This window comes from Gymnogyps californianus, chromosome 7 (assembly GCF_018139145.2).
Source record: "Gymnogyps californianus isolate 813 chromosome 7, ASM1813914v2, whole genome shotgun sequence".
Taxonomy (NCBI): domain Eukaryota; kingdom Metazoa; phylum Chordata; class Aves; order Accipitriformes; family Cathartidae; genus Gymnogyps; species Gymnogyps californianus.
In genome coordinates, this window is record NC_059477.1 from 27,830,991 (window position 1) to 27,856,950 (window position 25,960).

The following is a 25,960-nucleotide window of genomic DNA, read 5'->3' on the forward strand; positions in this document are numbered from 1 at the left end:
AAGTGTATGCATATGGACAATTAGCACAGAGTATTTGAACAGCTAGATTATCGTCTGCATGACTTATTTGCCCTCAGGCTTTGTTTCGTTTGCCATGAGAAAGCTAAAAACAATTTCCAAGAATCACCTGGATATTTTCTTCCTTCAGCAGCTTTCTCAGATTCTGAAAGACTTCCAGGATCTGTGGAAGGTGGCTGATGGGAAGTGAATCATGAATATGAATCAGCGTCTCTCCACCCTTATATCCAAAATGCTGTTGCTAGAATATTCTTCTTTGTTTGCTACTCTTATCACATCATCACCTTGTTGAAATTCACTCTTTGTCATCCATTCTTTAATTACATTCAAATTCAAGCTGCTTGTGTTTCTCTGCAAGACCTTGACATAATCTTATTCTACCTTTGCATCTGCTCTTGTGTTTTGCTGCCTTTGCTTCTCCTGAATCTTTCTCTGAGTTCCAGTTTTCTCTGTTTCGCTTCCTTTTTGTCCTGGATTGTCATCTACTCTGTGTGTGTGTGTTTTGCTAATGCTACTTTATAACCATGGATTAGGGTATGCTTTTTTCCCTTTCTACTGACTGTATATTTTTTTGTTTAAAAAATGTTGATTTTTGTCAGCTAGTTTTTACTCTCTCCCCACCACCACCCTGTTATAGTCCATTGCAAAAATGAGCTGTTAAAAACAGAAGTGTTTTCTCAATTCACAAAGGTGAAGTCTTCATAAAGTTTGATCTGGGTCACCTGTTTAATTGAAATTTTAATGTTGTTAGCTTACTTTTGAAGTGACGCTAAATGCTAACAAAAAGATTAAGATGTTTAGTTGGTGATTAATTATACTTTATATTTGAACAGAAAGAATTTTGGTTAAAAGGGATGTCAAAGTGAGAAGTCCCTAAGTTATTCAAAGAAATTTAATTTTTCTAGGGTTTGGTTTCCTCCCCCCCCCCCCCCCCCCCCCCCCCCCCCCCCCCCCCCCCCCCCCCCCCCTTCTAAGGAATAAGAAGGAAGTGGAAGGGAAAAGAAATGGATGCTCACTCATGAGCTTATGTTCTTCTAATGAGAGATGCCACAGATTAATACTAAAGAATGAATTCTTGTAGCTGGAGGAACTTGCAGAATATGTTTCCTAAGATGTTTCTTCTTCAGCTTGCCTGCCCTATATGAGCCCTGTAGCTCAAATATCTTGAGCTTCCAAGTTTGGTTATTTCAGCTAGGTTGAGGAAGAACATCTGGGGTGTTTTTGTTTGGAGATATAACTTGTTCTTGTTTTCTTAAAGTGTGGCAGAAGATTTAAAATGCCTCACAGAACTTTTGTATTTCTTTGAAATGCTTACAAGGAAGTATTACAGAAGTACTTCATCCAAAGTCATGAAAAACATTTTTATGTTTAATATATTAAGACAGCTAATTAAATCAGACATTTTATAAAAATCACATTAGCTCTCATTTTAAAACAGTTGGATCAAATACAGAATTAAAAAAATGTTTTATAAGCACTTTAGTGAATAATTCTTTGGAATATCCCCCAAGATTACTGCTGATACAAAAAACATAGCGTAGGAAATAATTTAATATATGGTCTGTTTTGCTTTTTTTGACTCTTAGGGATGCAAAAGACACAAAGAATCAGACGTGGGGGAAAAAAGTTAGTTGTGATATTTAAGGCTATAAAGGTAATCCCAGTTCACTAAGTAAACCAGATCTCCTGGCATCTTGTGTGAGAGCAAGGTCCAAAGATTCTATCCTTATTTTGAGTGATGTTGGCTACTATCATTCAGCAAATAAATGAAAATTGAACCCCTGTTTTCCTCTCTGAAGATTAGTGCAAATCCCTTTCTTTTGTATCTTCACGGTTTTCCTTTTCTGTTATGGAGCGACAGAAGCTTTTTCTTTTTTAATTTTTTTGAAACAGATCTCCTGCTGTGGTGGCATTAAGAGGCTGGAGACCACATTAGTAGTAAAATTTGGGCTTGTGTCTTGAGACTGCGAGCAGGCCAGGCCAGATATACTTCTCACGCTCTTGCAGGCTTTAATACTTTACAAAGCATTAGATGGGAGTTTCTTTCCCACAACACTTGGAAGCTGTGTCGGGTACCGTTTTGAGGCTGTCCATAGACTTGGGAGTATGTAACTCTGAATACGCTTGAATCATATTTTCAGCTTTATTTTAGTTCTAATATGCTCTCTTGCGTGCTCTCTCAACTGAACTGATTTCTGATTGCAGAGTGGGACCTCTGGATCTTCTTTAAAAGCCTGATCTCTTCTTGGTTATTATGGAGCTTGAAATAGACAATAGTAGATGAGTAATCTGATACGTAGGTAAAAGGCAGTATACAGCAGAGACCTTTATATGGTGCTCAAGTCCAAATTTCTTTCTGAAAAATATGCCAGAAGTACTTGTAGCTTTCTAGTTCCACTGGTGAAATGAATGCTGCTTAAAAAGGCTGTTTTCATGAAATGAGTATGTAAGAGACACAATGCCAGAAATTCTTAGATGCTTAACTGAAGATGCTGAGAAATCCTTTGGAAAATTGTAATTAATTTGTTGTTAGCTAGAAGATTGGCAGAATATTCAAGCAAGGAAGCCTGACTGGCTGGTGCTGAAAGAACTGGCCCACCTCCCCTTTGTTCTCAGCCATGTGCTCCCACAGGTGGCCCTGTGCTGGCAGCAGGGGTCATTTGACACTGGTAAGGAACTAAACCATGAGAAAACAAATTCTATTTAAAAAAGAAAAAAAAATGAGTCATGTTCTGTTGATGTAGCTCCTTGAATGAACTTGCAGGGAAATCATCTGTTTTATCAGAATAAGGTAGATCTTTCGGCTCTGAGTCAGAAGGACGGATGGTCCACTGCAGCCAGGAAAAGGGAGGAGGGAATAGGCTCTCCCTACTTGGTTGCAGTGGCTGCTTAGGAAATTAGAGAGTTTTCTTCTATGATCTTGCATTAAAAATTCTGAATTCTTTCTGTGGTAGCCTCTATTAGAACAAATCTCATTGTCTATTTAGGGATACGTCTTTAGTTTTTTGCTGTTAAGCTCCATAATAGCATCTCATAGAAAGATTATTTTAATTGGTCCTTAATTATTGTTTTTTTCAATTGACTGATGTTCAAGATATTGTGATAGACAGGGTTTGTTCATAAATGTGCCCCCTATGTTTCTGCTTTTCTGGATGACTTGTATATTGTATATTAAAAGTTAATACCTGCTGTCTTCCAGAGGCATTTGCTTTCAGGGGTGTTGGGATATCTGTGTAATGTGCTTGAATTATGATGAAAAAAACTTACCAATTGAAGTTTTCTAATTTATATAATCAGTAGTCTGGTATTGATGATCAAGAGATATTGATGCCTCTTGATTTGTGCTGTGAGTTTTGTATATATTTATATATATAAACCATATATATGTAGTTCTGAACGCAGAACTTTGAACACCAGATTCAGGAACCCATAGAAAAAGAGTTGGTTCTTAATAATCTGGAGTAGTAGGTATCCCATGTAGCAGAGTGTTATGGCTAATTAAGCTACTAATCATCATTTGAAGGTGTAGATAGAGACTAAAATCAGCTTAAGTCTAGAAGAATACTTAGTTTGGGCTTTGTGTCTCGTGAAAGTCTATATATGTTGCTCAGAGCCGGGTGAGGCTTTGGGGACAGTATCTGTTTTCTCCACATGTCATATCTACATATGCAATCTTATTTGTAGTTTATATACATATTTGATATGTAGGATATTAGAAAAACTGCCCGTGAACAATGAAGAGTTGACTGTTATACATGGCTTTGACAACTTCAATAATTGTGTATTTTTGGTTTTGCATTTTAGGAAATAAAATAATGCTAATGAAGCAACCATTTCCCTGAAGTTCAAGTTTTCAGACTCACTGCCATTATGGGTAAGTCTTGTGTGTAACATACATAAAAATTTAATTTGGATACTTTTCATTTCTATTGAAGACCAAAAACATTAATGTAATACCATTCCTAGGAAATGTGTGCTTTGGCTGTGTAATTTAGTGTAATGTCTACATGAAAGGCAGTGTTCAGCTGCTTTGGTAGTGTTCAAAATGCCTTTTTTTTTTTTTTTTTTTTTTTTCTCCTCTCCATTGGAATATAGCACTTTTCCCTCACTATGTGGTAACTTAAAATTCCAAGTACAGGAAATTGAGATTCATGGTATTAGGGTACTGAGCAATATTTACTGTGCTCTAAATGATAATGGCTATTAGGGAAAAAAACCCCCACAAAGTCTATATTAAAGAATTTTATCGTATTGTCGTGTGTCATTGCAGTGCAAAGCCAGGACTGTGTAGATGGTCTAACTGTGTTTTTCTAAATATGCAGTACATTTGTATTAGTTTAAATTTGATGTAAATTTTTCAAGTTGTACATGCTTTTTAATGAGTTGACCATGTTGTTATTGTAATCACTTACTGGGGCTCAGTCTCAAAAAAATCCCAACAAACCAACCAACCAAAACACACACATTTTTGTATTGCTTTTGTTTATCTTTTATTGTTATGCTAATTTTTTCCTAACCTCATGCTTAATAATAAAGTAGCTGAATCTACGAATACAGCACTCTTTAGATTTCTGATATTCTCCAACATTTTGTGTGAGAAATGACTATTGAGTCGTATTGGATATTCAGTAAACTTTAGATGCTTTGCCACAATGCTTTGGTTTCCTTTGTATGAAATATGCTACGTAGTGTCCACTGGGAATTAAACCTCCTCTAACGAACTGCTAAAAGAACAATTTTTTTTTTTATTGCTGAGCACTAGAATAGGTTATAACACAATAAAATAATTTAACTTTTTAAATTGTGGCAAGTTTTGAAGTGTGTTTTAGTGTGAGAAAGGAATAACTGAGCTGCAAGAATGCCTTCAGTTCTGCCATTAAATATTGCTAGTAAAACTTGCTTTTATAGATTTGCATATCTTAGTAGAGTTATGAATAATGACAGTATGAGTGATGATCCAAGTTACTCATTTTCAGACCAGCTTTCTGATCTGTTAGGAGTCTGTTAAATTACAACACTGAAATCCCACAATTTCCTGATATGACAAATACATTTGGTTATATTTGAATAGAGTGTGAAGGAATTCTCATCATTGCTGAATACCTGGAATGCTTGCTTGCTGATTTTAATAGTGAGTTTTTCTCAGGTCCATGTTTGAGAAATAGTGTTCTCTGTAAATCACAGCACTTAGCAATTAATTCTTTAACAAACATATCCATTGTGAAGTAGTATGAAGGCATACAACCAACACCTTTGTAGATAAATTTTGTTATCCAGTGTTCTGGATGCATGTTGAGTATAGTACTGTTGCTGTGGCAAGGAATTAATACAAAATATTAGTGACAAATAAATTTCCCTTAGTGATGGATGTACAGGCTTCTGAGCTCCTAAGTGCTTTCCTGTCTAAAGAAGCATCCCAGTTCCAGGGCAAACCTTGTCTAGCATGGCCTCAGACCATCACAGCTGCAGCAGGTCATCAGGATTTAGGATTTTGTGTGAACTTGAAATCTAAGCTGCGTAGCACTCCTGCCCCTAAATTGTCCCCTGGGTTCAGTACTTCTGTTTCTCCTTGTTAATTACACCTGTAAGCCCTAAAACCCCCTACATTTGTAGTCCTGGAAAAGTTCTGTGGTGGGTTTTTTTGGGGGGTGGTTTTTTTTCTGGTTTTGTTTTTTAAATTACTCTGTGAGCCGTCAGCGGATGCTCAAGCAGTGGAGGTGTTCCTCTGGGAGTTTGTGTATGCTTCCTGTGTGCATGACTGTACCTGTTCAGGACAGAGGAAAAATAATTCAAAAGTACTTGCTTTTGTCTTTCTTTATTTTACTAATGGGAGAGAGGGGCGGGGGGGAAGTATAATTTCTAGTTAACATCTCATCCATGGACATTATTTGAAACAAAGTAGATAAACCTTTTTTATTCCCCACCCTTCTCTTATTAATACAGTCTGCAGTTCTGTAGAGTTGTCAATCTCTGTTATGACTTCAGTTTTTTAAACCTGCCATTTAAGTGTGTTTACTGATTAAGTTGTTTATTTCCTTAAGCACTGTTAATGATAAATAAAATAAAAATGTTTGCAACATGGCAGTAATTTTTTTTAATCTGGCTATTATGTATTGAAGTGTAATGCGGACTTTTAAATTTTAGAATAATGCCTGCCTAATTGTGAAATGAGACAGTAATGCACTTCAAATGTAACAGTCATTTACACTTCTCTTATCTGGTCTTTTTCTCTGAGCAGATGAGCAGCAAGCTTTGAATTCAATCATGCAGGATTTGGCTGTGCTTCATAAGGCCAGTCGTCCTGTATTGCCCCAGCAAGAAACAGGAAAACCAAAGTCATCTTCACCTAAAAAACAGGTAATTTTTAATATCCTTACTAACCTATTGAACACAGAATGTCCTGCTGTGACTTCTATAATTATTTTTCTTGCCAGACCAGTGAGCATACCAGAATGAGCTATTAGTCTCCCACATGTGCTGCCATTTTCTTTGTTCATGTTCTCAAATTAGCAGCAAAATGAAATGGTGGCATAGCAGACCAGATCATAGTGTATGCTTAAGTGACTCTGATACTGATAAATTGAAGATTATAGGGGTATTTTGACACTGTATCTAGGTTGATATTTTTTACTATTATTATTATTATTACTGTTATTATTATTTGATTGGTACTAGACTATTTTAAAATATCAAGGTGTGCTATTATCTCTTATTTGGAATGCTGCTTTAGAATGAATTTTATAGGTATATTCGATTGCCCAGTTGTCAGCTATATCATATTAAAGAATGTCAGTACAGCAGCAGAAACATACTTAAGCTCATTTACTGCATCTTTGGCCTCGATTTTTTTTTTTTGTTTGTTCATATGCTGGAAATGTGAGTTTTTTTCAGCTGTATTTTTTTTTTTCCTGCAGATACTGAACACAGATGGAAAAGTAGTAAATACTTAGTTGATAGATTTGAACTGCTATATGGAGAGATTAGGAGAGGAGAGAATGTAGATTTTTGCCCGAATTGTTGTAACAGCCCTATTGAGTTAACTGTATGTTTATTTGATTGGATCCTTAATTGACAGTCCAATATTTCATGAAACTTCAGTTTGTGCAGTCTTGTTTTAACCTGTTAAAGATCAAACTATTTGTATATATTTGGCTCTTAAACTGTCAAAGCCCAATGGCTACATCTTTTTCATTCTGTGCTTTAAAAGCTGTAAGAGTTCAGTATATAACACAATGGTGCTTCACTAGTGTCATATAACTCGCTTCTGAGCTGTGACTTTAGACATTGTAGTAATATGCATATATGAACGAAAATGATTTGAATATAATACATGTTTACAAAGTTAGAAGAAAAATAGTTGAGCCATTTCTGAGTTTAAATGTGGTAGTGGTGAGGGGGAAATACATGTTTGTCATTCTGTTTAAATTTGTGAATTTTGACAGTAATCACTTGTGAATCAAGTAATTCTTTTGGAAGATACAACATTGTTATTTGGATATAATCTCTGTGGTTGAATGCATTATTTTTTTTTCCAGCAATAGTTGCTAATACAATTTGATTCTTAAAATTATGATTTTGCAAAACAATTTTATTTCCATGTAACTGCAGTTATTTACAGGTATCTTTGTTATTGGGAAATTGATTGCATGAATGCTGGCTTAATTACATGTGTGGATTTCTATGGTAATGCTTATGAAAGAAGATATGTTTGTTAAGCCTGGAATGCTCAGCTCCAAAGTGTACATAAAAACCTGTTATGTTAGCTAAATCTACTTGCCTGTTCATGACAGAGAATTCTTCGGTAATCAGTTCCACACTGAACTTGAAATCATGAATCTGTTATAATATTAAAATATAATGATAGAAAATAATGTGTTTACTTACAGAAGCAGTTGTACTTCAGAATAATTTTTTGTATTTTTTTACACACTTTAAGCCTCTATCAGATACCTCAGCAGAAGTAGCTTGTTAAAATGCTTGTTATATGGGAAAGGACAGAAAATTAATATCGACTGCTTAAGGATTTTACTTCTGGTGTAGGATTATTGAATGAGGTTTCATGGCCTTCATTAAAGGAGGTAGTAACAAACTGATAGTAGTTCCTTTATTGCTTTTCTTACAGAATGATGTTAGAGTCAAATTTGAACATCGAGGTGAAAAAAGGTAAGGTGGGAACACAGGAAACAGTCTTGTCTTTTATAGAATTTTATTGGGCTCCTATCATAAAGTTTCAAATAAACTGTTCAAAGTGTTTCAGATATCTGAGTGTATTTGGTTTGAGCTTAAATTTAATTTTGATATGAACACAATTTAAGGAGAATTAATCTGTTTAAAATGTGGGCTCTAAGTATACATAAATGCAGAAGTACTTACAGTAGCTATGTCCCATGTAATATCCTTCATTTGTTTACCCTTCAGATAGATGTTTGTAGCCTAGAACAATTACTTAGATCATTAGCATAGATCTCAAATATGAGTAGACCAGAAAATAATTTTTTTGCTGCGTTGCGTGCCTAATAAATGCATGATAATATGTTGTTACTGTAACACCCAGAGGAAGAAGCCTAGATCTTAAAGCTCAATATTGGGTTGTACTTTGGAGGAACCAATCTGAGAACTGTAATAGGAAAATTTATTAGACTTTATAATTAGATTGTTTTCATTGTTAGTTTTGAATAATCAGTTAAAATTTATTTTCATTTTGCGTATGAGAGGTGAATGATGTACATGCTTAAAGTATACAAACATCTGTCTCTGTATCTCTGCTCTGATGGGTGCTCAAAAGCTTTTACAGAAGTTGATCTACAGTTCCATGCAGAACTGGTTTGTGGACAACTCATTTTGTCCGTTTGTCTCTTTCTGAAAGCATAAACCTTCATTGTACGTACAGAGAAATGGTTATAGAATAAGATCTTTGAAAATACTTAATGAAAAAGGAAATAATATCCTGGTCATGCTCTTTGTCAATAGAAATGGTAAATTCCTTAAGTAAAGATTGCTTCAGAATGAAACCTATGCTACTTCTGGGCAGTCTTTAGTGTGATGTGCAATAGATCAGTGTGTATCTATGCTGATTACAATATGTGCCCTCTCTTCACATGGGGTAGTAAAATAGCAGTAAGTTCCCTAGGTATTAACATTCTTCAGCTTCTTTCCATCACTTTTCTGAACATCACATGTAATAGTGCATTGGTAATGGTTGAGTGCTATAGGTAATTTGGAAGAAATAACTCTTTTCAAAAGCTTTGAAAATTGAAGACTCTTCTACCTAGCAATTTCTTGTGAAATAAGCAGAAGCATGAATTTAAAACAGAGAACTGTTTACTCACTGCCAGTCTGCACAGACAGTGCATTTTTGCAGTTTATCTTAATTCACTTCCACGGTGGACTAAGTTAATCAATTCAGTATGAATACAAGCATAAAGTAAGTGTGTGGAAAGATACCTTTCCCAAGCTTTTATGCTGATGGGCCTAGCTCTATTTTGGACTGTCCCAAGTAACTTGAGCCTGATTGCCCAGGGCTACTGAGCAGCCCAGGCTCATTGCTCAGCATGAGTTATACTACTTTTGTTGCCTGAGCATGTAGATCTAAAGATAAAATAATGAAATTATGCAAGAAAAATAAGTTATGCAATGGCTTTCTCACTAGTTTTTAAAAAGGGAAGTGCAAAAGAGAAGTGATTCCAGAGTTTCTTTCAGTAGTGAATGTCGCACTCTGTACCAAGGAGCGTGCAGTGTGATGGGCAGAGTTTCAGGCTTGCTAAACAAATTAACTACAGTGAGAACTGGTGTTGGGTTTTTTTTAAGATTTTATTTTTTCAAAGTAATTTTTAATTGGAAGTGGCCTGGCTTCTAGCCTCATTTCAGTGAGAAATATTGTTCCCTAACCAGTGTACCAACTGAAACACTGATAAAAGGGACAGTTACCCTTTGCTAATTTTTATGCTTCACAAAATTTGAGTGCTGTTTCTTTTTTGAATGTGAATTGAAAGTACCTCACTAGCTTAGTCGCTTCTAAAAACTTTTTGTTTAATGGTGTTGTGTCTCAAATAATACAATAGTTTTCTATAGTAAAAGGTCAGTTACAGGCATTTTGGGCTATTTGGTTTGAGGAGACATTGAGTTAAAAGAAAATCTGAGTTGTTGACCTACAACTGCACCATTCTTACAGGAGCACGCTTGAAGCACAGTTAATGATGGACTCAGCAATTTGAGCATGCAATACATTATGGTGAAGATGGTGACATTTAGTTACCTTCCTCAGATAAGGCAGTCTTTTGGATTTCCAAAAAAATGGGGACTGTACAAGTAATTCCTTTCTGATGGTTATTCTTGTCAGCCTCCATTGTCTTAGTTTTCTGAAGTAGAAAATTTTAGAAGTTTCTAAGAATTTGCCTCTGGAATGGAGGCATGCAAAGCATTAAGTTAAGAAAGAAGCCATATGCAAGTAAGTAAAATAGTCATAATGAGATCTAATTTTATGTGTGATTATCCCTTATAACTTTTTCAGTGCTTTTCTCTCTGTTTTTAATGACTCAAAATATGGAGGACAGTGAATAAAGCATAGCCTCTTATGGTCTTTTTAGTAATAAATTTAATTCTAAGATCGTTCTTAAGTAATGAGTTGCCAGGTTTTCATAAGTAATGGACAAAAATTCTTTATAACTTGAATTGTGTTTCAGGATCCTGCAATTACCAAGGCCTGTTAAACTTGAAGATCTTGCAGCTAAAGCTAAAGTTGCTTTTGGACAGACTATGGATTTACATTACAGCAATAATGAGGTAATATTCTGTGTCTTCTAAATTCTCGGTGCCTTGCACATTGATTATTTTAAGGCTGAAATTTACTCTCGTAAGCACTGAGAATCAATCCCATGACAAAATTTACTCCTGTGACAAACCCCCAGATTTCTAGTGTGGCTATTCTCAAATACGTAACCCTTGTCTAAATTAGGATAGGCAGGAGAAGCATGACATGTTTTATGAGGAGAGTCATATCTTAATGAATTATGTCTCAGACTTGATTGGGAATGGGTAAATTGTCTTCCTGCTCTGCCACAGTCCTGTTGCGTGACTTGCGTGAATGTCTTTACTTCTTAGAGCTTTGTTGTGTTTGTAAATTTGAAATAACATTTATCCTTTCTTGTACACTTTTTTTCTTTAAGGATTAATCTTGTTAGGTAATCACTAGAATGCTGCATTTAGTAATGTTTAGATTGGAGAACTAGGCTTAACTATTGCTCCTCTTAAAATGGCTGGTTCACAAAGATTTCTTGGGAACAATGCTAGTGCCATCAAGGCACTTATGCCTGATCAATATTACTGCCAGCTTTCCTTTAGAAGTAGAGATGGAATTATTAATAGGAAATATATTTACAGATGCAGGATCCATTCTTAGGAGTTACTTCTGGTTTTTGCCTTGAGTCAGCAAAGTGCATGGAGGATTATTCGTGTGCTTGGTTATGCACAATATAATTGCTGTATCTAATCTGCATCTTTGCAGAAGAAAATGCCTGTAATTGCTGTTTGTTGGTTACTCACTACCTTACCAGGCACTTCTGTGAAACTGATCCTCAAAACAAAGAATTCCAACAGAAGGCTTTTGGAGATTAGGAAGGTCAGAAGAAATGGCCATTCATGATGCTTTAGCCTCAGCTCCTTTCTCTGATAGATTTTTAGGCTTTTGAGCAGGTTTTCTGCTTGTCAACTTCTACACTAGTTGGCAAATCATCCCATCACCTTTCAGAAATGTGATGGGTAATAACCTGTCGTTAGCATTAAAACTGCGACTTAAGGGTATACTCCTTTGTTATCGAGACCTTCCTCCCTCATTCCCATTTCTTTTTTTGTATAAAAATACTGTATTTCAACTGATGTTGTATTGGAGCATCACTGACTGAGACTGTTTACAAGTAGAATAGATTTTAAAAAATCTGTATTGCATAGTTCCTTTGTTACAAGCAGAAGTTGTAATTTACACTCCTGAAACATAAGCCCAATTTTAATCGTTATAGAACTCAGATCTCAAGTGCACTTTAATGGCATTACATGTTCTGTTCTAAAGATACATGTATGCCGAGTTAATTCTAATTAATTAGATCCAAGTAAGATTCTAGTGAGGACTACAGTTGTTCCATGAGGATCACATCATGCTGGATACACTTCCCTAACAAATTCTGTTTTTCAATGGAGAAATTCTGTTAGTGATGCAACTTCAAATATGGTTGTAATATTGTGAGATACAAAAATGTGCTTTATGCTCTATAAAATAGGGCTTATTTTTATTTATCTTACAGACTTGCATTAATTTAGGCAACGGCAAATACATTGACATTGTTGCACATGTTTCCTGAAACTTGTAGGATATTAAGTTGTTGTATATATGTAAAATGGTTGCTCCTCCATTGTGAAGACTTATTCCACCATGCTGTACCTATTGAAGGCATCTGAAGGAAGAGTTAAGGTTGAACTTCAGACATTTTGGTGCTAAGTTGAGGCATTTAATAACTTTAATTTTCAAGTTGTTTGGAATGACAGGAAAGATAGCATCAGTTTATTTGTTTCTCTGCAATTGACTTCCTCATTTCTTTCTTGTCCTGTTTAAAACATCCCCCCCCTTTTTTTTTTCCCCTTTTTTGTAGCTTGTAATTCCATTAACCACACAGGATGACCTGGACAAAGCTGTTGAACTGCTTGACCGTAGTGTTCATATGAAAAGTCTCAAGATATTGCTTGTAATACATGGAAATACACAGGTATGAGTTGACATGCTAAATGTATTTTTCCTTAGTTTTCATATTGAAGTATAATTTGTATCTTTTCTTAAAGATGACATTTTTCCAATTGAAAGTATTACTGATTGCTTCTTCAGTTCACTTTAAGCATCTATTAGCATTTTGTATTGACTCAGTTTTAACTTTTTCCTAGATCCTGTTCCTCTCTCTTTGTTTGCCTTCCATACAGCGGTAGAAAAGTGTTCCTTAATAGGATGATGATGTGATACAGATTTGAGAAGCGCATAGAATTTAAGTAACTGTACTTATTTGAAACTGTTCTTTAAGTCATATGTTGGTGACACTCCTTTGTGACAAGTTAAATGTTTGTTGTAGCAAACAGTAGCAGTGGACTGTAGGCTAAATACTGAGTTATTTTGGTATTATCTAACACATCACGGCCATGATATTGGATTTGTATACTAATACACATTGAAAATTATTTTTAAATATTAAGAACGAGCTACTAAAATAGATGAATTTTGATATAAATTGGCAAGCTTCTTTTCGACTGCTTGAAAAAAGGAATGTGCTGCACAAAGTCTATAAAGTTTGCGAAGCATTTTCATTGTCAGGAGTATAAAGTAATAACTGCAGTTTGTAATATGTATGCATTTTCAGTCACCCAATGTAAATAATGTGGAACCCTTGCCCTCACTGGAAGATTTAGATAATACAGTGTTTGGTGTGACAGACAGAAAAAGGCGACTGTCTGTAATAGGTAAGCTACTTATTTCAATAGCTTTAATTGTAAAAACTTTTCTTTTGTAATATTCTCTTCATGAAGATCTTGCTCTCAACACAGACTGTTTGAATTTCTTTTACTCATCAATGACTGTATAGTAGAGTTTGCACTTGGAGGAGTGGATTTTGAATTTTAAGTCGAAGGTGGTTTAAATATATAAAATACAGAAAATTAACCAAAAGAACCCGTAAGTAAATAAATCTATGTAGAATTATTTGAGGTAACTGATGGGTATTCTAAAAAGCTGATGTTAGTACTCCCCTTTGTTTTCAGATACAGGAATGAGTTACTGAAAAATCTGTTTGTTTATATGGCAATGTGTTTCCTTGCTCAGTTTAGGACTCCCATATTTTTTTGATCTTAACGTGTGAGCATTTGTTTAAGATACCCTTTCGGCATTGATACAACCTTTTTGCTTATTCATGTTTAAAGTTGGTGTGATGTTAACTTTCAAATTTAATTATGAAACTAGAGAGTTTAATTGAATAATTTTTCAGACCATGTAATTAATTTATGCATTTACTATGGATAGAGGTATTTGTGTTCTTGCAGACATAATATTCTACAAAGGAAAATATAAATTCTCAAGAGTTGGAAAGGGTTAGTTGACATGGGTGGAAGGGTTTGGATTTTTATTTTGTTTCAAAAGAAGAAATTTGCTCAGCTAGATGTGCGAGCAAATTATATTTCTGTTCCTACATAATGAAAATTCTTTTTAATGCCATTGAGGCAACCCTGCCCCAAATTTTTCATAATTCCTGGATTACAGATTTTAAATGCTGTACGTAAGTCTTGTATTGCATAGGCATTTGGGAAATTTCTAAAGCAAGACGTGATCCAGGCAGGCTCAGTGCCTATGAAGCATTTGAATAAAGCCCCTGGATTCTGGGTTAGTGAAGAGACTCTGAGTAGCCCTTTTCTTTCAAAAGGTTCTAATACTCGTGATAGGAGTTCACCTCCCCCAGGATACATTCCAGATGAGCTGCATCAGGTGGCCCGAAATGGGTCCTTCACCAGTATCAACAGTGAAGGTGAATTCATTCCAGAAGGTATGGATCAGGTACGTGTGTGATTTACTAAAATTAAAGTTTTTGCTAGGTTGATTTATGAAATCAACTGCTGTTCAAGAAGGATATGGAATTGTTAGAAAGAACAGCTAAAAAATGACGAAAACCCTAGAAAACATGATCTGAGAGAGACGGTTAAAATAATTGTGATTGTTTAGTCTTGTAGAACCTGTTTTTTTTCTCTGTAAGTCTCTTCAATTATTTAAATATATTGCTACAAGGAGAAAGATAATATTCTTAATTTCCATGATAGTAGAGTGAGGTAGTGATAGTTATAAATTACAGCAAGAGATGTCTACATTAGAAAGCACAAACCCCTTTATTTTAATGAGAAGGATATGTAAGCAAGACCAGTTTTACAGCTTTCCCGGGTACTTAAAGGAGGTTTTAAAGAAGAGTTTGGATCTGTCAGAATTATTTGGACTCAGTTGATACTGTGTTGGGGTAGAGGCAAGGGGATGGTGATGGGCGTGGTATAAATAAGCTCTGAAATACTTTCCACAGTCACATTTTCGTGTGAGGATCAGATATGTATGCTATTTTTTTCTCTTTATTCACCTGCATTATTGGCGTGGGATATCAGCACACTTAGCATGAATAAAAATCCTGCTCTCTGAATATCAAAATTGCCCTTAAAAACAGCAGGAAAAGATGGAGGAATGTAGCGGCTTACAGAATTGGCAATAGAGAAAGAGATATTTTAAGGAGGGAAAAAAAAAAAAAAAATAATGCTGCGTACCCAAATCACTTCAAGTTCTTGTTGATGTTGGCACTGTATTCACAAATGGCAAGAGGCAGTGGTTTTTATGAGCTGACAAAATGAGAGACAGATGATAGAATAAAATTAGAGGCAAAGAGATTGTGCAATTTGTTGCACAATTTTAATGAGTGAGATGGGAATAAAGACTGAATCTCCTAATTTCCAGACCAGGGTGCTATTCATTATCATAGCCACGTGGTCAGATCCAGCCCAGGCCTGAATTCAGTGAAATGATTACTTTTGGCCTGGGCAAAGTCATTTTTGGTCACTGACTGGTGCCAAAAGGGCATCTCTGGGGCCTAGGATGCCCTTTCACTCCAGAGTATTCGAGAAACGTGTAACCTGTCATGTACGCATTGCTGTGTAAGCTGTCAGCAGGGTTTAAATACAGGTATTTTACTTTCATAGGAAGCCAGGTTATTTCAACCTAAGCAGCCTCAAGGGCCAGATTGGGGTGCTGGGAACTCACAAACTCTGTTTGCTCCCTTCTCCCTAATTTGCCACATCACCTTGGCAAGTGTTAACCATGCTGCCTGCATCTGTCACAGCCTGCCCCACAAAAACAAGAAGGGAATTTGGGAGTGGAGGGCTTTGCTCTGCTCTCCTGTGATCTGCCTGAGCATAGCTCTTCACACTCTGACAGCAGACCCCACCCTTTCTCTACAGAAGAGATGATGGAATAGATGATGGATAGAAGTGGGCTGTGGTCTGCCAGTTGGACCATACTGCATTAAGTTATAGAGGTAATTAATATGGCAGCACATGTGCTTTTTCCCTTTCAGGACCCACTGTTCAGCATGAGAAAAGAGGAATATAATTGCTGAACCTATGGTAAATGTTGTCCTCCCCGATACAGAGTTCGTTTAAGTGTCTGCACTCTGCAAACTCACTTTCTGGACACTATTTCTTTAGTAAGTCCTTGATTGGTGCTTGGCAAAGTATGTGCCCAGGACCTTTAAGATACAGCACAGACCATAAAAATTGGAGGGTAACTACTTAATTTACAGCAAAAGACTGGTGTCCAATTCATAGAAAGTAATAGATGTTATATAATATACCAAAACAGCCTTTATTTTAGGAAGGAGCTCATTTTAAGACAACAGATGAGCTTTCCACTCTGTTTTTGAGAGGCAGGCTGGTAAAATTGTCACATTCAATAATTCAAAATTTAGATCCTGTTTCCACTTCTTCTGAAAAATAAATCTGTAAAACATTTCAGATTGTTTTACTGCAAAAGAGAAGGGAGTGATGTTTGCCCGTCATTAAACTTAGAACTTTAAGGGTGGTAGTGCGAGATAAACAAAATGAGTGTTCAGCCAGTAGACATAGCTAGTAATCAAGAGGATGCTGTTAATTATCAATCCATTTCTTTTTCTCTGGATTAGAATTTGAGAAACAGAGAAAGTGTTGATGATTGTTTTCATTATGTAATAGATCTGGCATAGATAGTCAGTTTTATGACTTCTTCAGACTAAGACATGGCAGATTTCACACAGCTCATGAGCATTGATTACTACGTTGTCAGAAGTGTTTTGGGGGGGGGAATCTGTCTTTGGTGTTTTTGTAAACTCTGGTTTCACATGAAAGTTTATTTTATTTGAAAGAGGATTTTGGTTTCGGTGAAAAGGGAGAGTGTTTATAAATTTTATGCATTCTCCTTCTTTCTCCTTCCATTTTCTCTTCAGTTTTATTTAAAAATCTGCATAACTGGCTTGGAGTCCTAACTAGAGATAAATGTTTAAAAGCTTTTTACAGTATTTGATTTCAGCTGTTTTCTGTGACTGCTAGTTGGCCAAGCTTAAGCCACTACAGAGATTATATAAATTGTATTCATCACAATCACGTCATATTTGAGATTTTTTTTCTTTGGTGATGGCAACAAAATCCACATTTCTTTTAAACTGTCTCAGCTTTTTATCCTGTAGAGGCCTTATTTTTGTTACTCTGTTAAGCTACTCTCATGCAGATATTGCTAGAATATTAAGAGACAATGGCGTATACAGGAAGAATGTAGCAGTACAACTTGTTGTGTACAAAGCATGATAGAGGATTATATTCTAGTTAGATGTGAGAAAAATGACGGAGTCCTTTCAGGATTGCAGAATGCAATGCAGGTTTGACTATGGCAGCTAACTTTTTCTCTAGTAATTAATATTTCTGGTTTGTTTTTGTTTTTTATTAGGCGTTTCAAAGCAGAAACCTTCAAGTATTTAAAAAAAAAAAAACAACAAAAAATTGAACTTGTTGGTCTTTCTCTGTTTGTTATTTATTAGATGCTGGATCCATTGTCTTTGAGCAGTCCTGAAAACTCTGGCTCGGGAAGCTGTCCCTCACTTGACAGCCCTTTAGATGGGTAAAAATTACTTGCATTCATTATTTATCTTTATTAGATTGCATAATGTATCAGTTGTAACATATAATAACTCTCCAGCGACAGTTATCACTGAACGTCTTCCAGAAATTCCTCTAAGTTATAGAACATTTATAAAAGCTTATTGATACTTAGTTGCTTACTAATGCACGGAAAATAGAAGTAGCATTTTTTTTTTTTTTAATAATTTGCATTTGAAACACAAAAATTTAGACTTCAGATCCTACAAAAATGTACTGAAGATTTTTAGTAAATTTTGCCGGTCTTGCATATATGTGAAGCATATTCCCTGGCAGTGAGCTACCCCATCAAATTTACATTTCTTAGGTACTGCTATATGAAGTAAGCTTCCCTTTTCCAAGGTAAAGGGTACCCAATTCAAGAAAGAGGGTAGAATCATTTCAAGACTTCAACAATCCCCTCCTTTTCTTTGCAATTACTGTCCATTTCTCTCCCCTTGTTCCCATTGCAGACTTTCCACTTATTTTTCTTTGTTTAAACCTGTCAGTTAGCAAGAGGCAGTGTGTACTGTGGTGGGTCTGGAGATCTGTTTTGATTGACCTGTTAGGAGATTCATCTGTTTTGAGTGGGTCACTGTCCACAGTTTCTCAGCCACCAGGTAAGCCAAACAGAACATACTCCTGTTTGGCTTATTGTTGGTCAGGCAAATAGCCTTGGGTCTTATGTTGGGCAGATTGGCTACTCGTTTATTTGGAACTGCTACACGAATAATACTGCTAATTAAATATTTTAATTGATAGAAAGGTAAAAAGTTGGAAATCATTGCCTGTGGCAATTAATCAGAGCTCTAGTATTCCATAGTACTATTTCATTTGAGAATATGTGATTTGAGGACAAAAATACATTTGGTATAACAAATAAATTTTTGAACGAAATAATGAGTCTCCATTTCACAAGCAAGAAAACAATAGACATGAAAAGTGTTTTGTGGTTGGAGTGTGATAGGTTATACACACACAGTGTTCAATGTAGCTACATAAAATAGAAATTCTACCAAATTGCCAAATTTTTAGTTTTTTGTGGGGTAGAGGTGAGTGGAAGAACAGGAAACAAAGCAATCTTAATTTGACTCATGTTTCTTCTTCAAAACTTCCTTTGGTTGTTTTTTTATTTACTTCGTCACCTCTACTTAGTTTGTTTTCCTTTTTTTTTTTTTTTCATTCAAATATTTCCTACAAAGATGTAGGTTTTGTGTCTCCGTTTAGCTTCTGTTATCCATTAGAGAAATTCTTACCAGAAAAAGGAGGACATTGTTTTGGTATGTTTATGGAAATATGCTGTAATCGGTTGCTCTGACTGGCAATCCCATCCACTCGTTTTGGTGGCTGGGAGTTACATACCAACTGTAGGTAAGGAACAATGTGATCATGTAAGAACCAAAAAATTCTTCATCATTCTGTAACTCAATAAAATTACTCTCTTAATCCTATGACTCTCATGGAGAGAAGTGGAAATATTTTGAGACATTAAAAGGTTCTACATTTCTTTGGTTAAATTTCCTCAAGAGTTTTTGTAGGCTGTTTGAGAGATTTTGCCAGTCTATAAACCTTTGTGATTAGCCATAAAGGTGTTAAACGTAATAGTGCTCCTTTGTGGCTTTACTTATGATAATTCATATTTTTACTAATATCATTGCTCATTAACAGTCTGTTGCTTTCTTACTACATTAAGCTCAATAAGCAAGCTTTTCCATTGTTACTGATCTTGAATTGTTATTGATGCCTATTAGATTTGATTTTCAAAATTGGGTTCCACATTTGTAAACTGGTGCAGCAACTTGTATAGCAATAACTTTTCATCAGTTATGAAGAATTGTGAGACAGTAAGATTAAATGTTTAAGTACTAGATTAACAGCAGTTTTTAGATGCTGTATGTTTTTACACTTCCAGAGACAACTATCCCAAATCTCGGATGCCAAGAGCACAGAGCTATCCAGATAATCATCAGGAATTCTCAGGTGGGCAAAAATCACTGGCCATACTAGCTTTCCAGAACTCTTCCTCTTGCAAATAATAGGGCTTAGAAGGGAAGTTCACATTGAGACATATTGTATTACACAAACTTAATATGGTAGGAGAAAACAAAGCAACAAAATCCAATCCAAATGCACACAGTAAAAGATACAGTGAAACATAAGATCTTCCAAATATTTTCTTCAAGATTATCATGTATAACACCACTGTTAGTGTGCATAGTATACGTCTCTGCTTCTCTGAAAAGAACAAATGATGCAGTGGATAGGGGCACGCAACAGTTTCTTAAACTGGACTGTAATATCCATCTCTAAGTTGGTGCATAACCTTGGTTAATTTTTTTTTAATTTTGGAGTGTTGTGGTTTAACCCCAGTAGGCAGCGAAGTACCACACAGCCGCTCACTCACTCCCCTGCAGTGGGATGGGTGAGAGAATCGGAAGGGTAAAAGTGAGAAAAATTGTGAGTTGAGATAAAGACAGTTTAGTAGGTAAAGCAAAAGCTGCACATGCAAGCAAATCAAAATAAGAATTCATTCACTGCTTCCCATCAGCAGGCAGATGTTTAGCCATTTCTAGGAAAGCAGGACTTCATCACACCTAATGGTTACCTGGGAACACAAATGCCATAACTCCAAAAGTCCTCCCTTTCTCCTTCTTTCTCCCAGCTTTTATTGCTGAGCACAACCTCATATGGTATGGAATATTCCTTTGGTCAGCTGCCCCAGCTGTGTCCCTTCCCAACTTCTTGTGCACCCCCAGCCTACTAGCTGGCGGGGCAGTGTGAGAAACAAAAAAAGCCTTGATGCTGTGTAAACACGGTTCAGCAATAACTAAAACATCCCTATGTTATCAACACTGTTTTGGTCACAAATCCAAAACATAGCCCCATACTAGCTACTATGAAGAAAATTAACTCTATCCCAGCCAAACCCAGTACATGGAGCCTTCATTTTCTCCTGTGTGAAATGAGGATCACTTTGAAGTGCTCATGACTTCTGTAATTGAAAGCACTGCAAAGTGAAAGGATGGAGAACTGTGTGCTGTGCCTATAAATTAGTCATCACCACTAATGTTGTTTTCATATGATACTCTGGCTTGAATCCAAGTTGTTGTGTATGGTTCAGAATACAAAGTGCAATGGGTAACCTTGAAAGTGCTTTGAAGTGTCTCTCATGGACATGGACTCGCTACAGAATTTTGCTGTTGAACAATAATTAGCTTCCAGTGAATCTGGGGTGTTTTGTTGGTTTTGGTCTATTATAGACTTTAAGGCTTCTTTTTATTTTGTTTATGAAGCTTTATCCAGATAACTGTGTGATGATGTGTTTTTTCTTTTAAGGATTCTAGAGTGCTTAACAGATTGCACCTCTTTTAAATGAAAATAAAACTAAAGCTAGGTCTAAGAAGCATTTAGGTGGCAGAGATAAATACCAAAAAAGTTGGAAATGTCGGAAATTAGTTTGCCTTTGGTAATCTTAATCTAGTTTACTTGTGTGTTTATTATGGTTACTTTTCTAATGAGATGATCTTGCAATATTTTTTTTCTGTTTTTTTTCCTGTGGGATGCTCTGGTATTTTAACAATGGGATAGACAGCAATCATTAATTCCATATTCAATACTTATTCTCATGATTTGATGTGTGACGAAACCAGAATAGTATATAGAGTCAGAAGAAATGTCCATCAGGTCTTTCATCCTGCCACAACTAGTACCACGCTTCTATAGAGGAGCGTGTAGTATTTCTTCCTCAGAATATATTCCTAGTCATGTCTGGCTTAAGGGTTCTGCAAATGCAAGATGCTTTTCTGTGATTTGATGGATTTTTTTTTTTTCCTTCCACAAATTTTTCCAGTCCCTATTTCAACTTGTATAAACTTTTTCAGTATCAACAGTATGTTGTGACAAGAAGTTGTGCAACTTACTGTGTTTTATGAAGAAGTATGCCCTTTGTGATTTTTTTTTTTTAATAGACCTCTTTGTCTCCCTTTGAGCTGTTGTTTTTCTAGTCTATAGAGGCCTACATTCCTTATAGAGAAGCAATTTTGTATCTTTGATCATCTCTGTACTTCTAAATCTTTTCCAGTGTTACTAAATCCTTGGAAATGGAGTAGACCAAAACTTTGTTCAATATATCTTAATGATTTATAGCATTTAATTTGCTTCTTAGCCAATATAGAGAGTTCAGCTGCTGCTTTATTGGAACTCTCTATCACAAACCCTTACAGTAGCCTACATTGAATTTCATCTGCTGTTTTAACATCCAGTCACGTAGACTCTTAAGGGCTTTCTGTAATTCTTCTGTTGGCTTTATTTCTCAAAATGATTTTGTCACCTCACTATTCATTGTTCTGTCCAGAGAATTCATGCATAATTAAACTGCATGAGTTGTAGCCCAGATTCCTGTGGAACTGTTGACCATTTACTCCCATCTTATGTACTTATCTTCTAACCAATTATTTATGCATGAGGGACTTTTCCCTTTATCTTATGAATACTTTTCTCCTTCAATACTTTTTAAAAGAGGACCTATTGAATATGTTTTAGTAATTCAAACTGTGTTGACTCATTCACCAGTTTTTGGTATTTATGCATCTTTAAATTTTATTCTTTGTAATAGTTTCTGCCAATTTTCCTCTAGAAACTATTTTTAAAACTGGAGTAATTAGGCATGCTGCAGTCCTCTGACATTCTTTTAAGCAAGAAGTTACAAACCACTTGAGCTATTGAATTCTTGATCCTTTGGAACTTTTGGCTGACTATCCTTTTAGTTCTTGTGATTTGTTAGATTTGTGGCTTTTGTTCTTAATCTTTTTTGCTCTGATGCTTCACCTTGAAGCATGTCCTCTGATATGTTCCCCCATGTTTAAGTTTATAATACCAAACTGATTAATTTAATATGCTTTTGTCACATTCTAAACTTTGAAATGTGTCTTTATTTTCTAGTAGAGTATGATATCCCAATATTTGAGAAATTTGGAAAGGGGGGGACTTATCCCCGAAGATACCATATTTCATATCATCAACAAGACTACAATGACGGTAAGTGTGAATATTGCAAGAGTTATACTTTATTTATCGGTTTTTCTGTTCTTAAAAAGTGAAGAAGAAAAGTTAGATTGTAAAATCTTAATGAATTAAAATATTGAAGAAATTGAAAGCTTAACTTCTTTCCCCAAACTCACTTGCTAAACTTCTAATGATTGATAGAGCTGCTGAGCAGTCTTACCTCTGGTAAATTTATGGATTACAGAATTCATGACTCATACGCACAACTATGAAAATGTTCTCTAACTTTGGCCATGCACGAGTCATCCAGTATAAGCTTTTCACCTTTGTGACTCTTTTCTATCCAAAGTAGGTATGTGAGTTAGTTTGTAATTTCTTTTTTTGCTTAAAAAAGACCCAAATACAGTGGAGTTCCTATTAACAGTTTCTCGGGTTAAAAGAGTAAATAAAATTTAAGAGCAGTGATTTAAACCAAGAATTAACAATTAGGTGGTGAAATCAATTGTTGGAATGCAAGACAGCACCTGCTGATGTGGCCACAAAACTGATTTGGACAGTAATAACACTGATGTAAATTTAACACATTTTAAATTTAGGAAGGAAGGAAAGAGGAGCAGCTGAAAGATTGTCTGAGGTGTGTCAAGCACTAGTTGAGAAGTGTTAAAAAGAAATTTCTCCAAAGACCAGATGGTTTCATTTGCAGTATGGAATGAACACAGTAATAAATGGAATTCTGTTACAGAAATCGGAGAAATACCAAATTGAAGGACTGCAAGACAGCTTTGGTCCAGTCCCTTGTGCTAAGGCAAGATTAAAGAGGCAAAGATCTGTCATACTGACTTTTAAGTAAACTCTAAATTGACTTTAGAAGAAGAGATGCTAATTTTCTTTACGTAACTAACTTCAAAGATAGCTTATCTTATAACTTACCTTTCTCTGTCTTCTAAATCATTTTTCCTGCAAATGAAACTAGTAACTAGTTACTCCATTTTAACACAGTGAAAAATTGGTCACTGCCCATATATAACACTACATCACACACACATCTGTTTTCTCTCCTTAGTTTTCTTCTTTCAAGCCTTAAGCCTTACCTCAGACATTTTTGCAAGCCTCGTTTTTTTTTTTTTTTTTCTTCTGGTTTCTTCTCCATTCTTGTAGTGGCCAAAACTTGATAGAGTACTCTAGCTGAGGCTTTTCTCATGGCCATTGTATGTATAACATAGGATATAACCATAACTTGGTATGTAACAGTCATGCTAATACATTCCAGACTGACACTTCACAGTCACTGTACTGACTGCTGTTCACTCTGTGGTCTTATAGTTCCTATATCCTTTTCTACATGGCTTTTAGCCAACCAATTACTTTACACTTTGTGGTTTCTGCATTTGATTTCTCTTTAAGTATGTATGTTGTACTTCCTTATTGAACTCTATCTTGTTGATTTCTGAATCTTCTCCAACTTACTAATATCATTGTGAATTTTGATTTTTATTTTTAAATGGACTTCCAGCCACACTTAACTTGATGTCATCTGCAATATTTCAGTGTATTATGTTCCATGATATATACATCATCAGTTAAAATAGTGTATGGAAGTGGACTGAAGGTACTGCTCTGGGTGTCCACTTAAATTAGCCTCCCCTTTGATGAGAAATCACTGATAACTGCTCTGAATGTGTCTTGGGCATACTCTACATAGTAAGTTGGTCTATGCAACACTTCACTAGTTAGCTTATAAGAATGTCCTGATGAAATGGGGAAATTGGATTAGCTATATGTGACAAACCAATTATGACTGGTTTATCACCTTATCTTCTCAGTGGTTTATAAAACTGCTTAATAATTTGTTTGCATATCTTTCTTGGAATTTAAATTGGCCAGATTAGTATATAAATCTGAGTCTATTTTTTCAAAGATATTTTATCTGCCTTCTTCAGTCCCCTGGGAACTCCTTCTCCAGTGTAATACCTAATGAATCAGAGACTCCTTCAGCTATTTCTATGAGTTCTGTAGGATGAAACTTCATCAAACTATGCTGACCTAAAAATGTTCATGTTATCAAAATATATTAACATGAATTGTGTTAGTCATCTGGTTGTAATTAATCTTTTTGAAGATCAGTGCCCTTTTTATTCTAATGCTATAGCCATCTCTGAATTGGGCGTTGTTTGTGATTATTTTTTAATTTTTTTCAATAGTTTTTTGTGGTCTTCCTGTTGATTCCATGTCTAGGTCTTTCTCTGCATTCAATTCTTGTTAGTTTACAGGATGAAGATGCCAGACTGAGCACCACTGGAATGTAAACATATCTCTCACTCTCCTATTTATCAGAAATTTGGTATTTACACCTTAATAGAGCAGTAAAAGTAAAGGCGGGGCATTTTCCTTTCTCCTCTTACAGCCCTCCAGGCTTCTGAAGCATGTCGATTACATTTCAGAACAGTTCCAGAATTTGGTCTCAATTTCGGTCACTTAAATGTAAAGCAGTTTTTGATTCAGTCTAATCCTTACATACATCTGTGGTGAATGTTTTCTTCTAGATGGAAAGTTAAACCAGTAAATTTCATGATCATTACATCATATCATACGCTGTGGAAGATTTGAACTACGTTATGTGGAATTCATAAAGTATTTGCATACACACATTGCACAGCAGTATTTTTTGTAGTGTAACATTAGTATTCTTTGGATATCGTTGAAGGTCGTAAAACTTTTCCAAGAGCCAGAAGGACTCAGGGGAACAGCTTCCGATCACCAGTTAGTTTCAGTCCCACTGATCACTCGCTGAGCACCAGTAGCGGAAGCAGTGTCTTTACGCCGGAATATGAAGATAACCGAATGAGGAGGAGGGGAAGTGACATAGACAATCCTACCTTGTCAGTCATGGACATCAGCCCACCTAGTCGCTGTAAGTTAAGGCATTTTGTGAACTCCACTGTAAAACTCTCTTACCTTTCAAGTATATCATGTCAAAACTAAGTGTCTCATCAAAATACATGCAATTGAATAATATGTTTTTATCTCTCTAATAGGGAAAAAGTCAAGACCGTACGCTCATCAGTTTTTTCATTGCTTACTGTGCCAACCTTCATGTAGATTTTCACATGGAATTTGCATCTGTGATAACAAAACACTGTAAAAATATTTTTGATTATTTGTTAGACTCTTGAGGACCTGAGAAGGGTTATGTAGGTTGCAGTTACTATTTATTTTTTGCAGA

General features: G+C 35.6%; 1 protein-coding gene across 2 annotated transcripts in view; it reads left to right on the forward strand.

The window, feature by feature from the left end:
- Positions 1 to 3,867: 3,867 nt before the first annotated feature.
- The window catches only part of MAP3K2 (mitogen-activated protein kinase kinase kinase 2), a 29,446-nt gene continuing 7,353 nt past the window's right edge, over positions 3,868 to 25,960 (forward strand). The window contains exons 1-11 of one of the 2 annotated variants that reach the window (XM_050899664.1): positions 3,868 to 3,892; positions 6,257 to 6,375; positions 8,141 to 8,181; positions 10,701 to 10,800; positions 12,660 to 12,773; positions 13,413 to 13,512; positions 14,466 to 14,596; positions 17,637 to 17,716; positions 19,646 to 19,713; positions 22,675 to 22,770; positions 25,442 to 25,648. In XM_050899664.1, coding sequence (XP_050755621.1) covers positions 3,889 to 3,892; positions 6,257 to 6,375; positions 8,141 to 8,181; positions 10,701 to 10,800; positions 12,660 to 12,773; positions 13,413 to 13,512; positions 14,466 to 14,596; positions 17,637 to 17,716; positions 19,646 to 19,713; positions 22,675 to 22,770; positions 25,442 to 25,648 — 1,060 coding nt within the window. In that variant the 5' untranslated portion in view covers positions 3,868 to 3,888. The remainder of the gene's footprint in view (positions 3,893 to 6,256; positions 6,376 to 8,140; positions 8,182 to 10,700; positions 10,801 to 12,659; positions 12,774 to 13,412; positions 13,513 to 14,465; positions 14,597 to 17,636; positions 17,717 to 19,645; positions 19,714 to 22,674; positions 22,771 to 25,441; positions 25,649 to 25,960) is intronic. The other variant, XM_050899665.1, reaches the window with a different exon arrangement.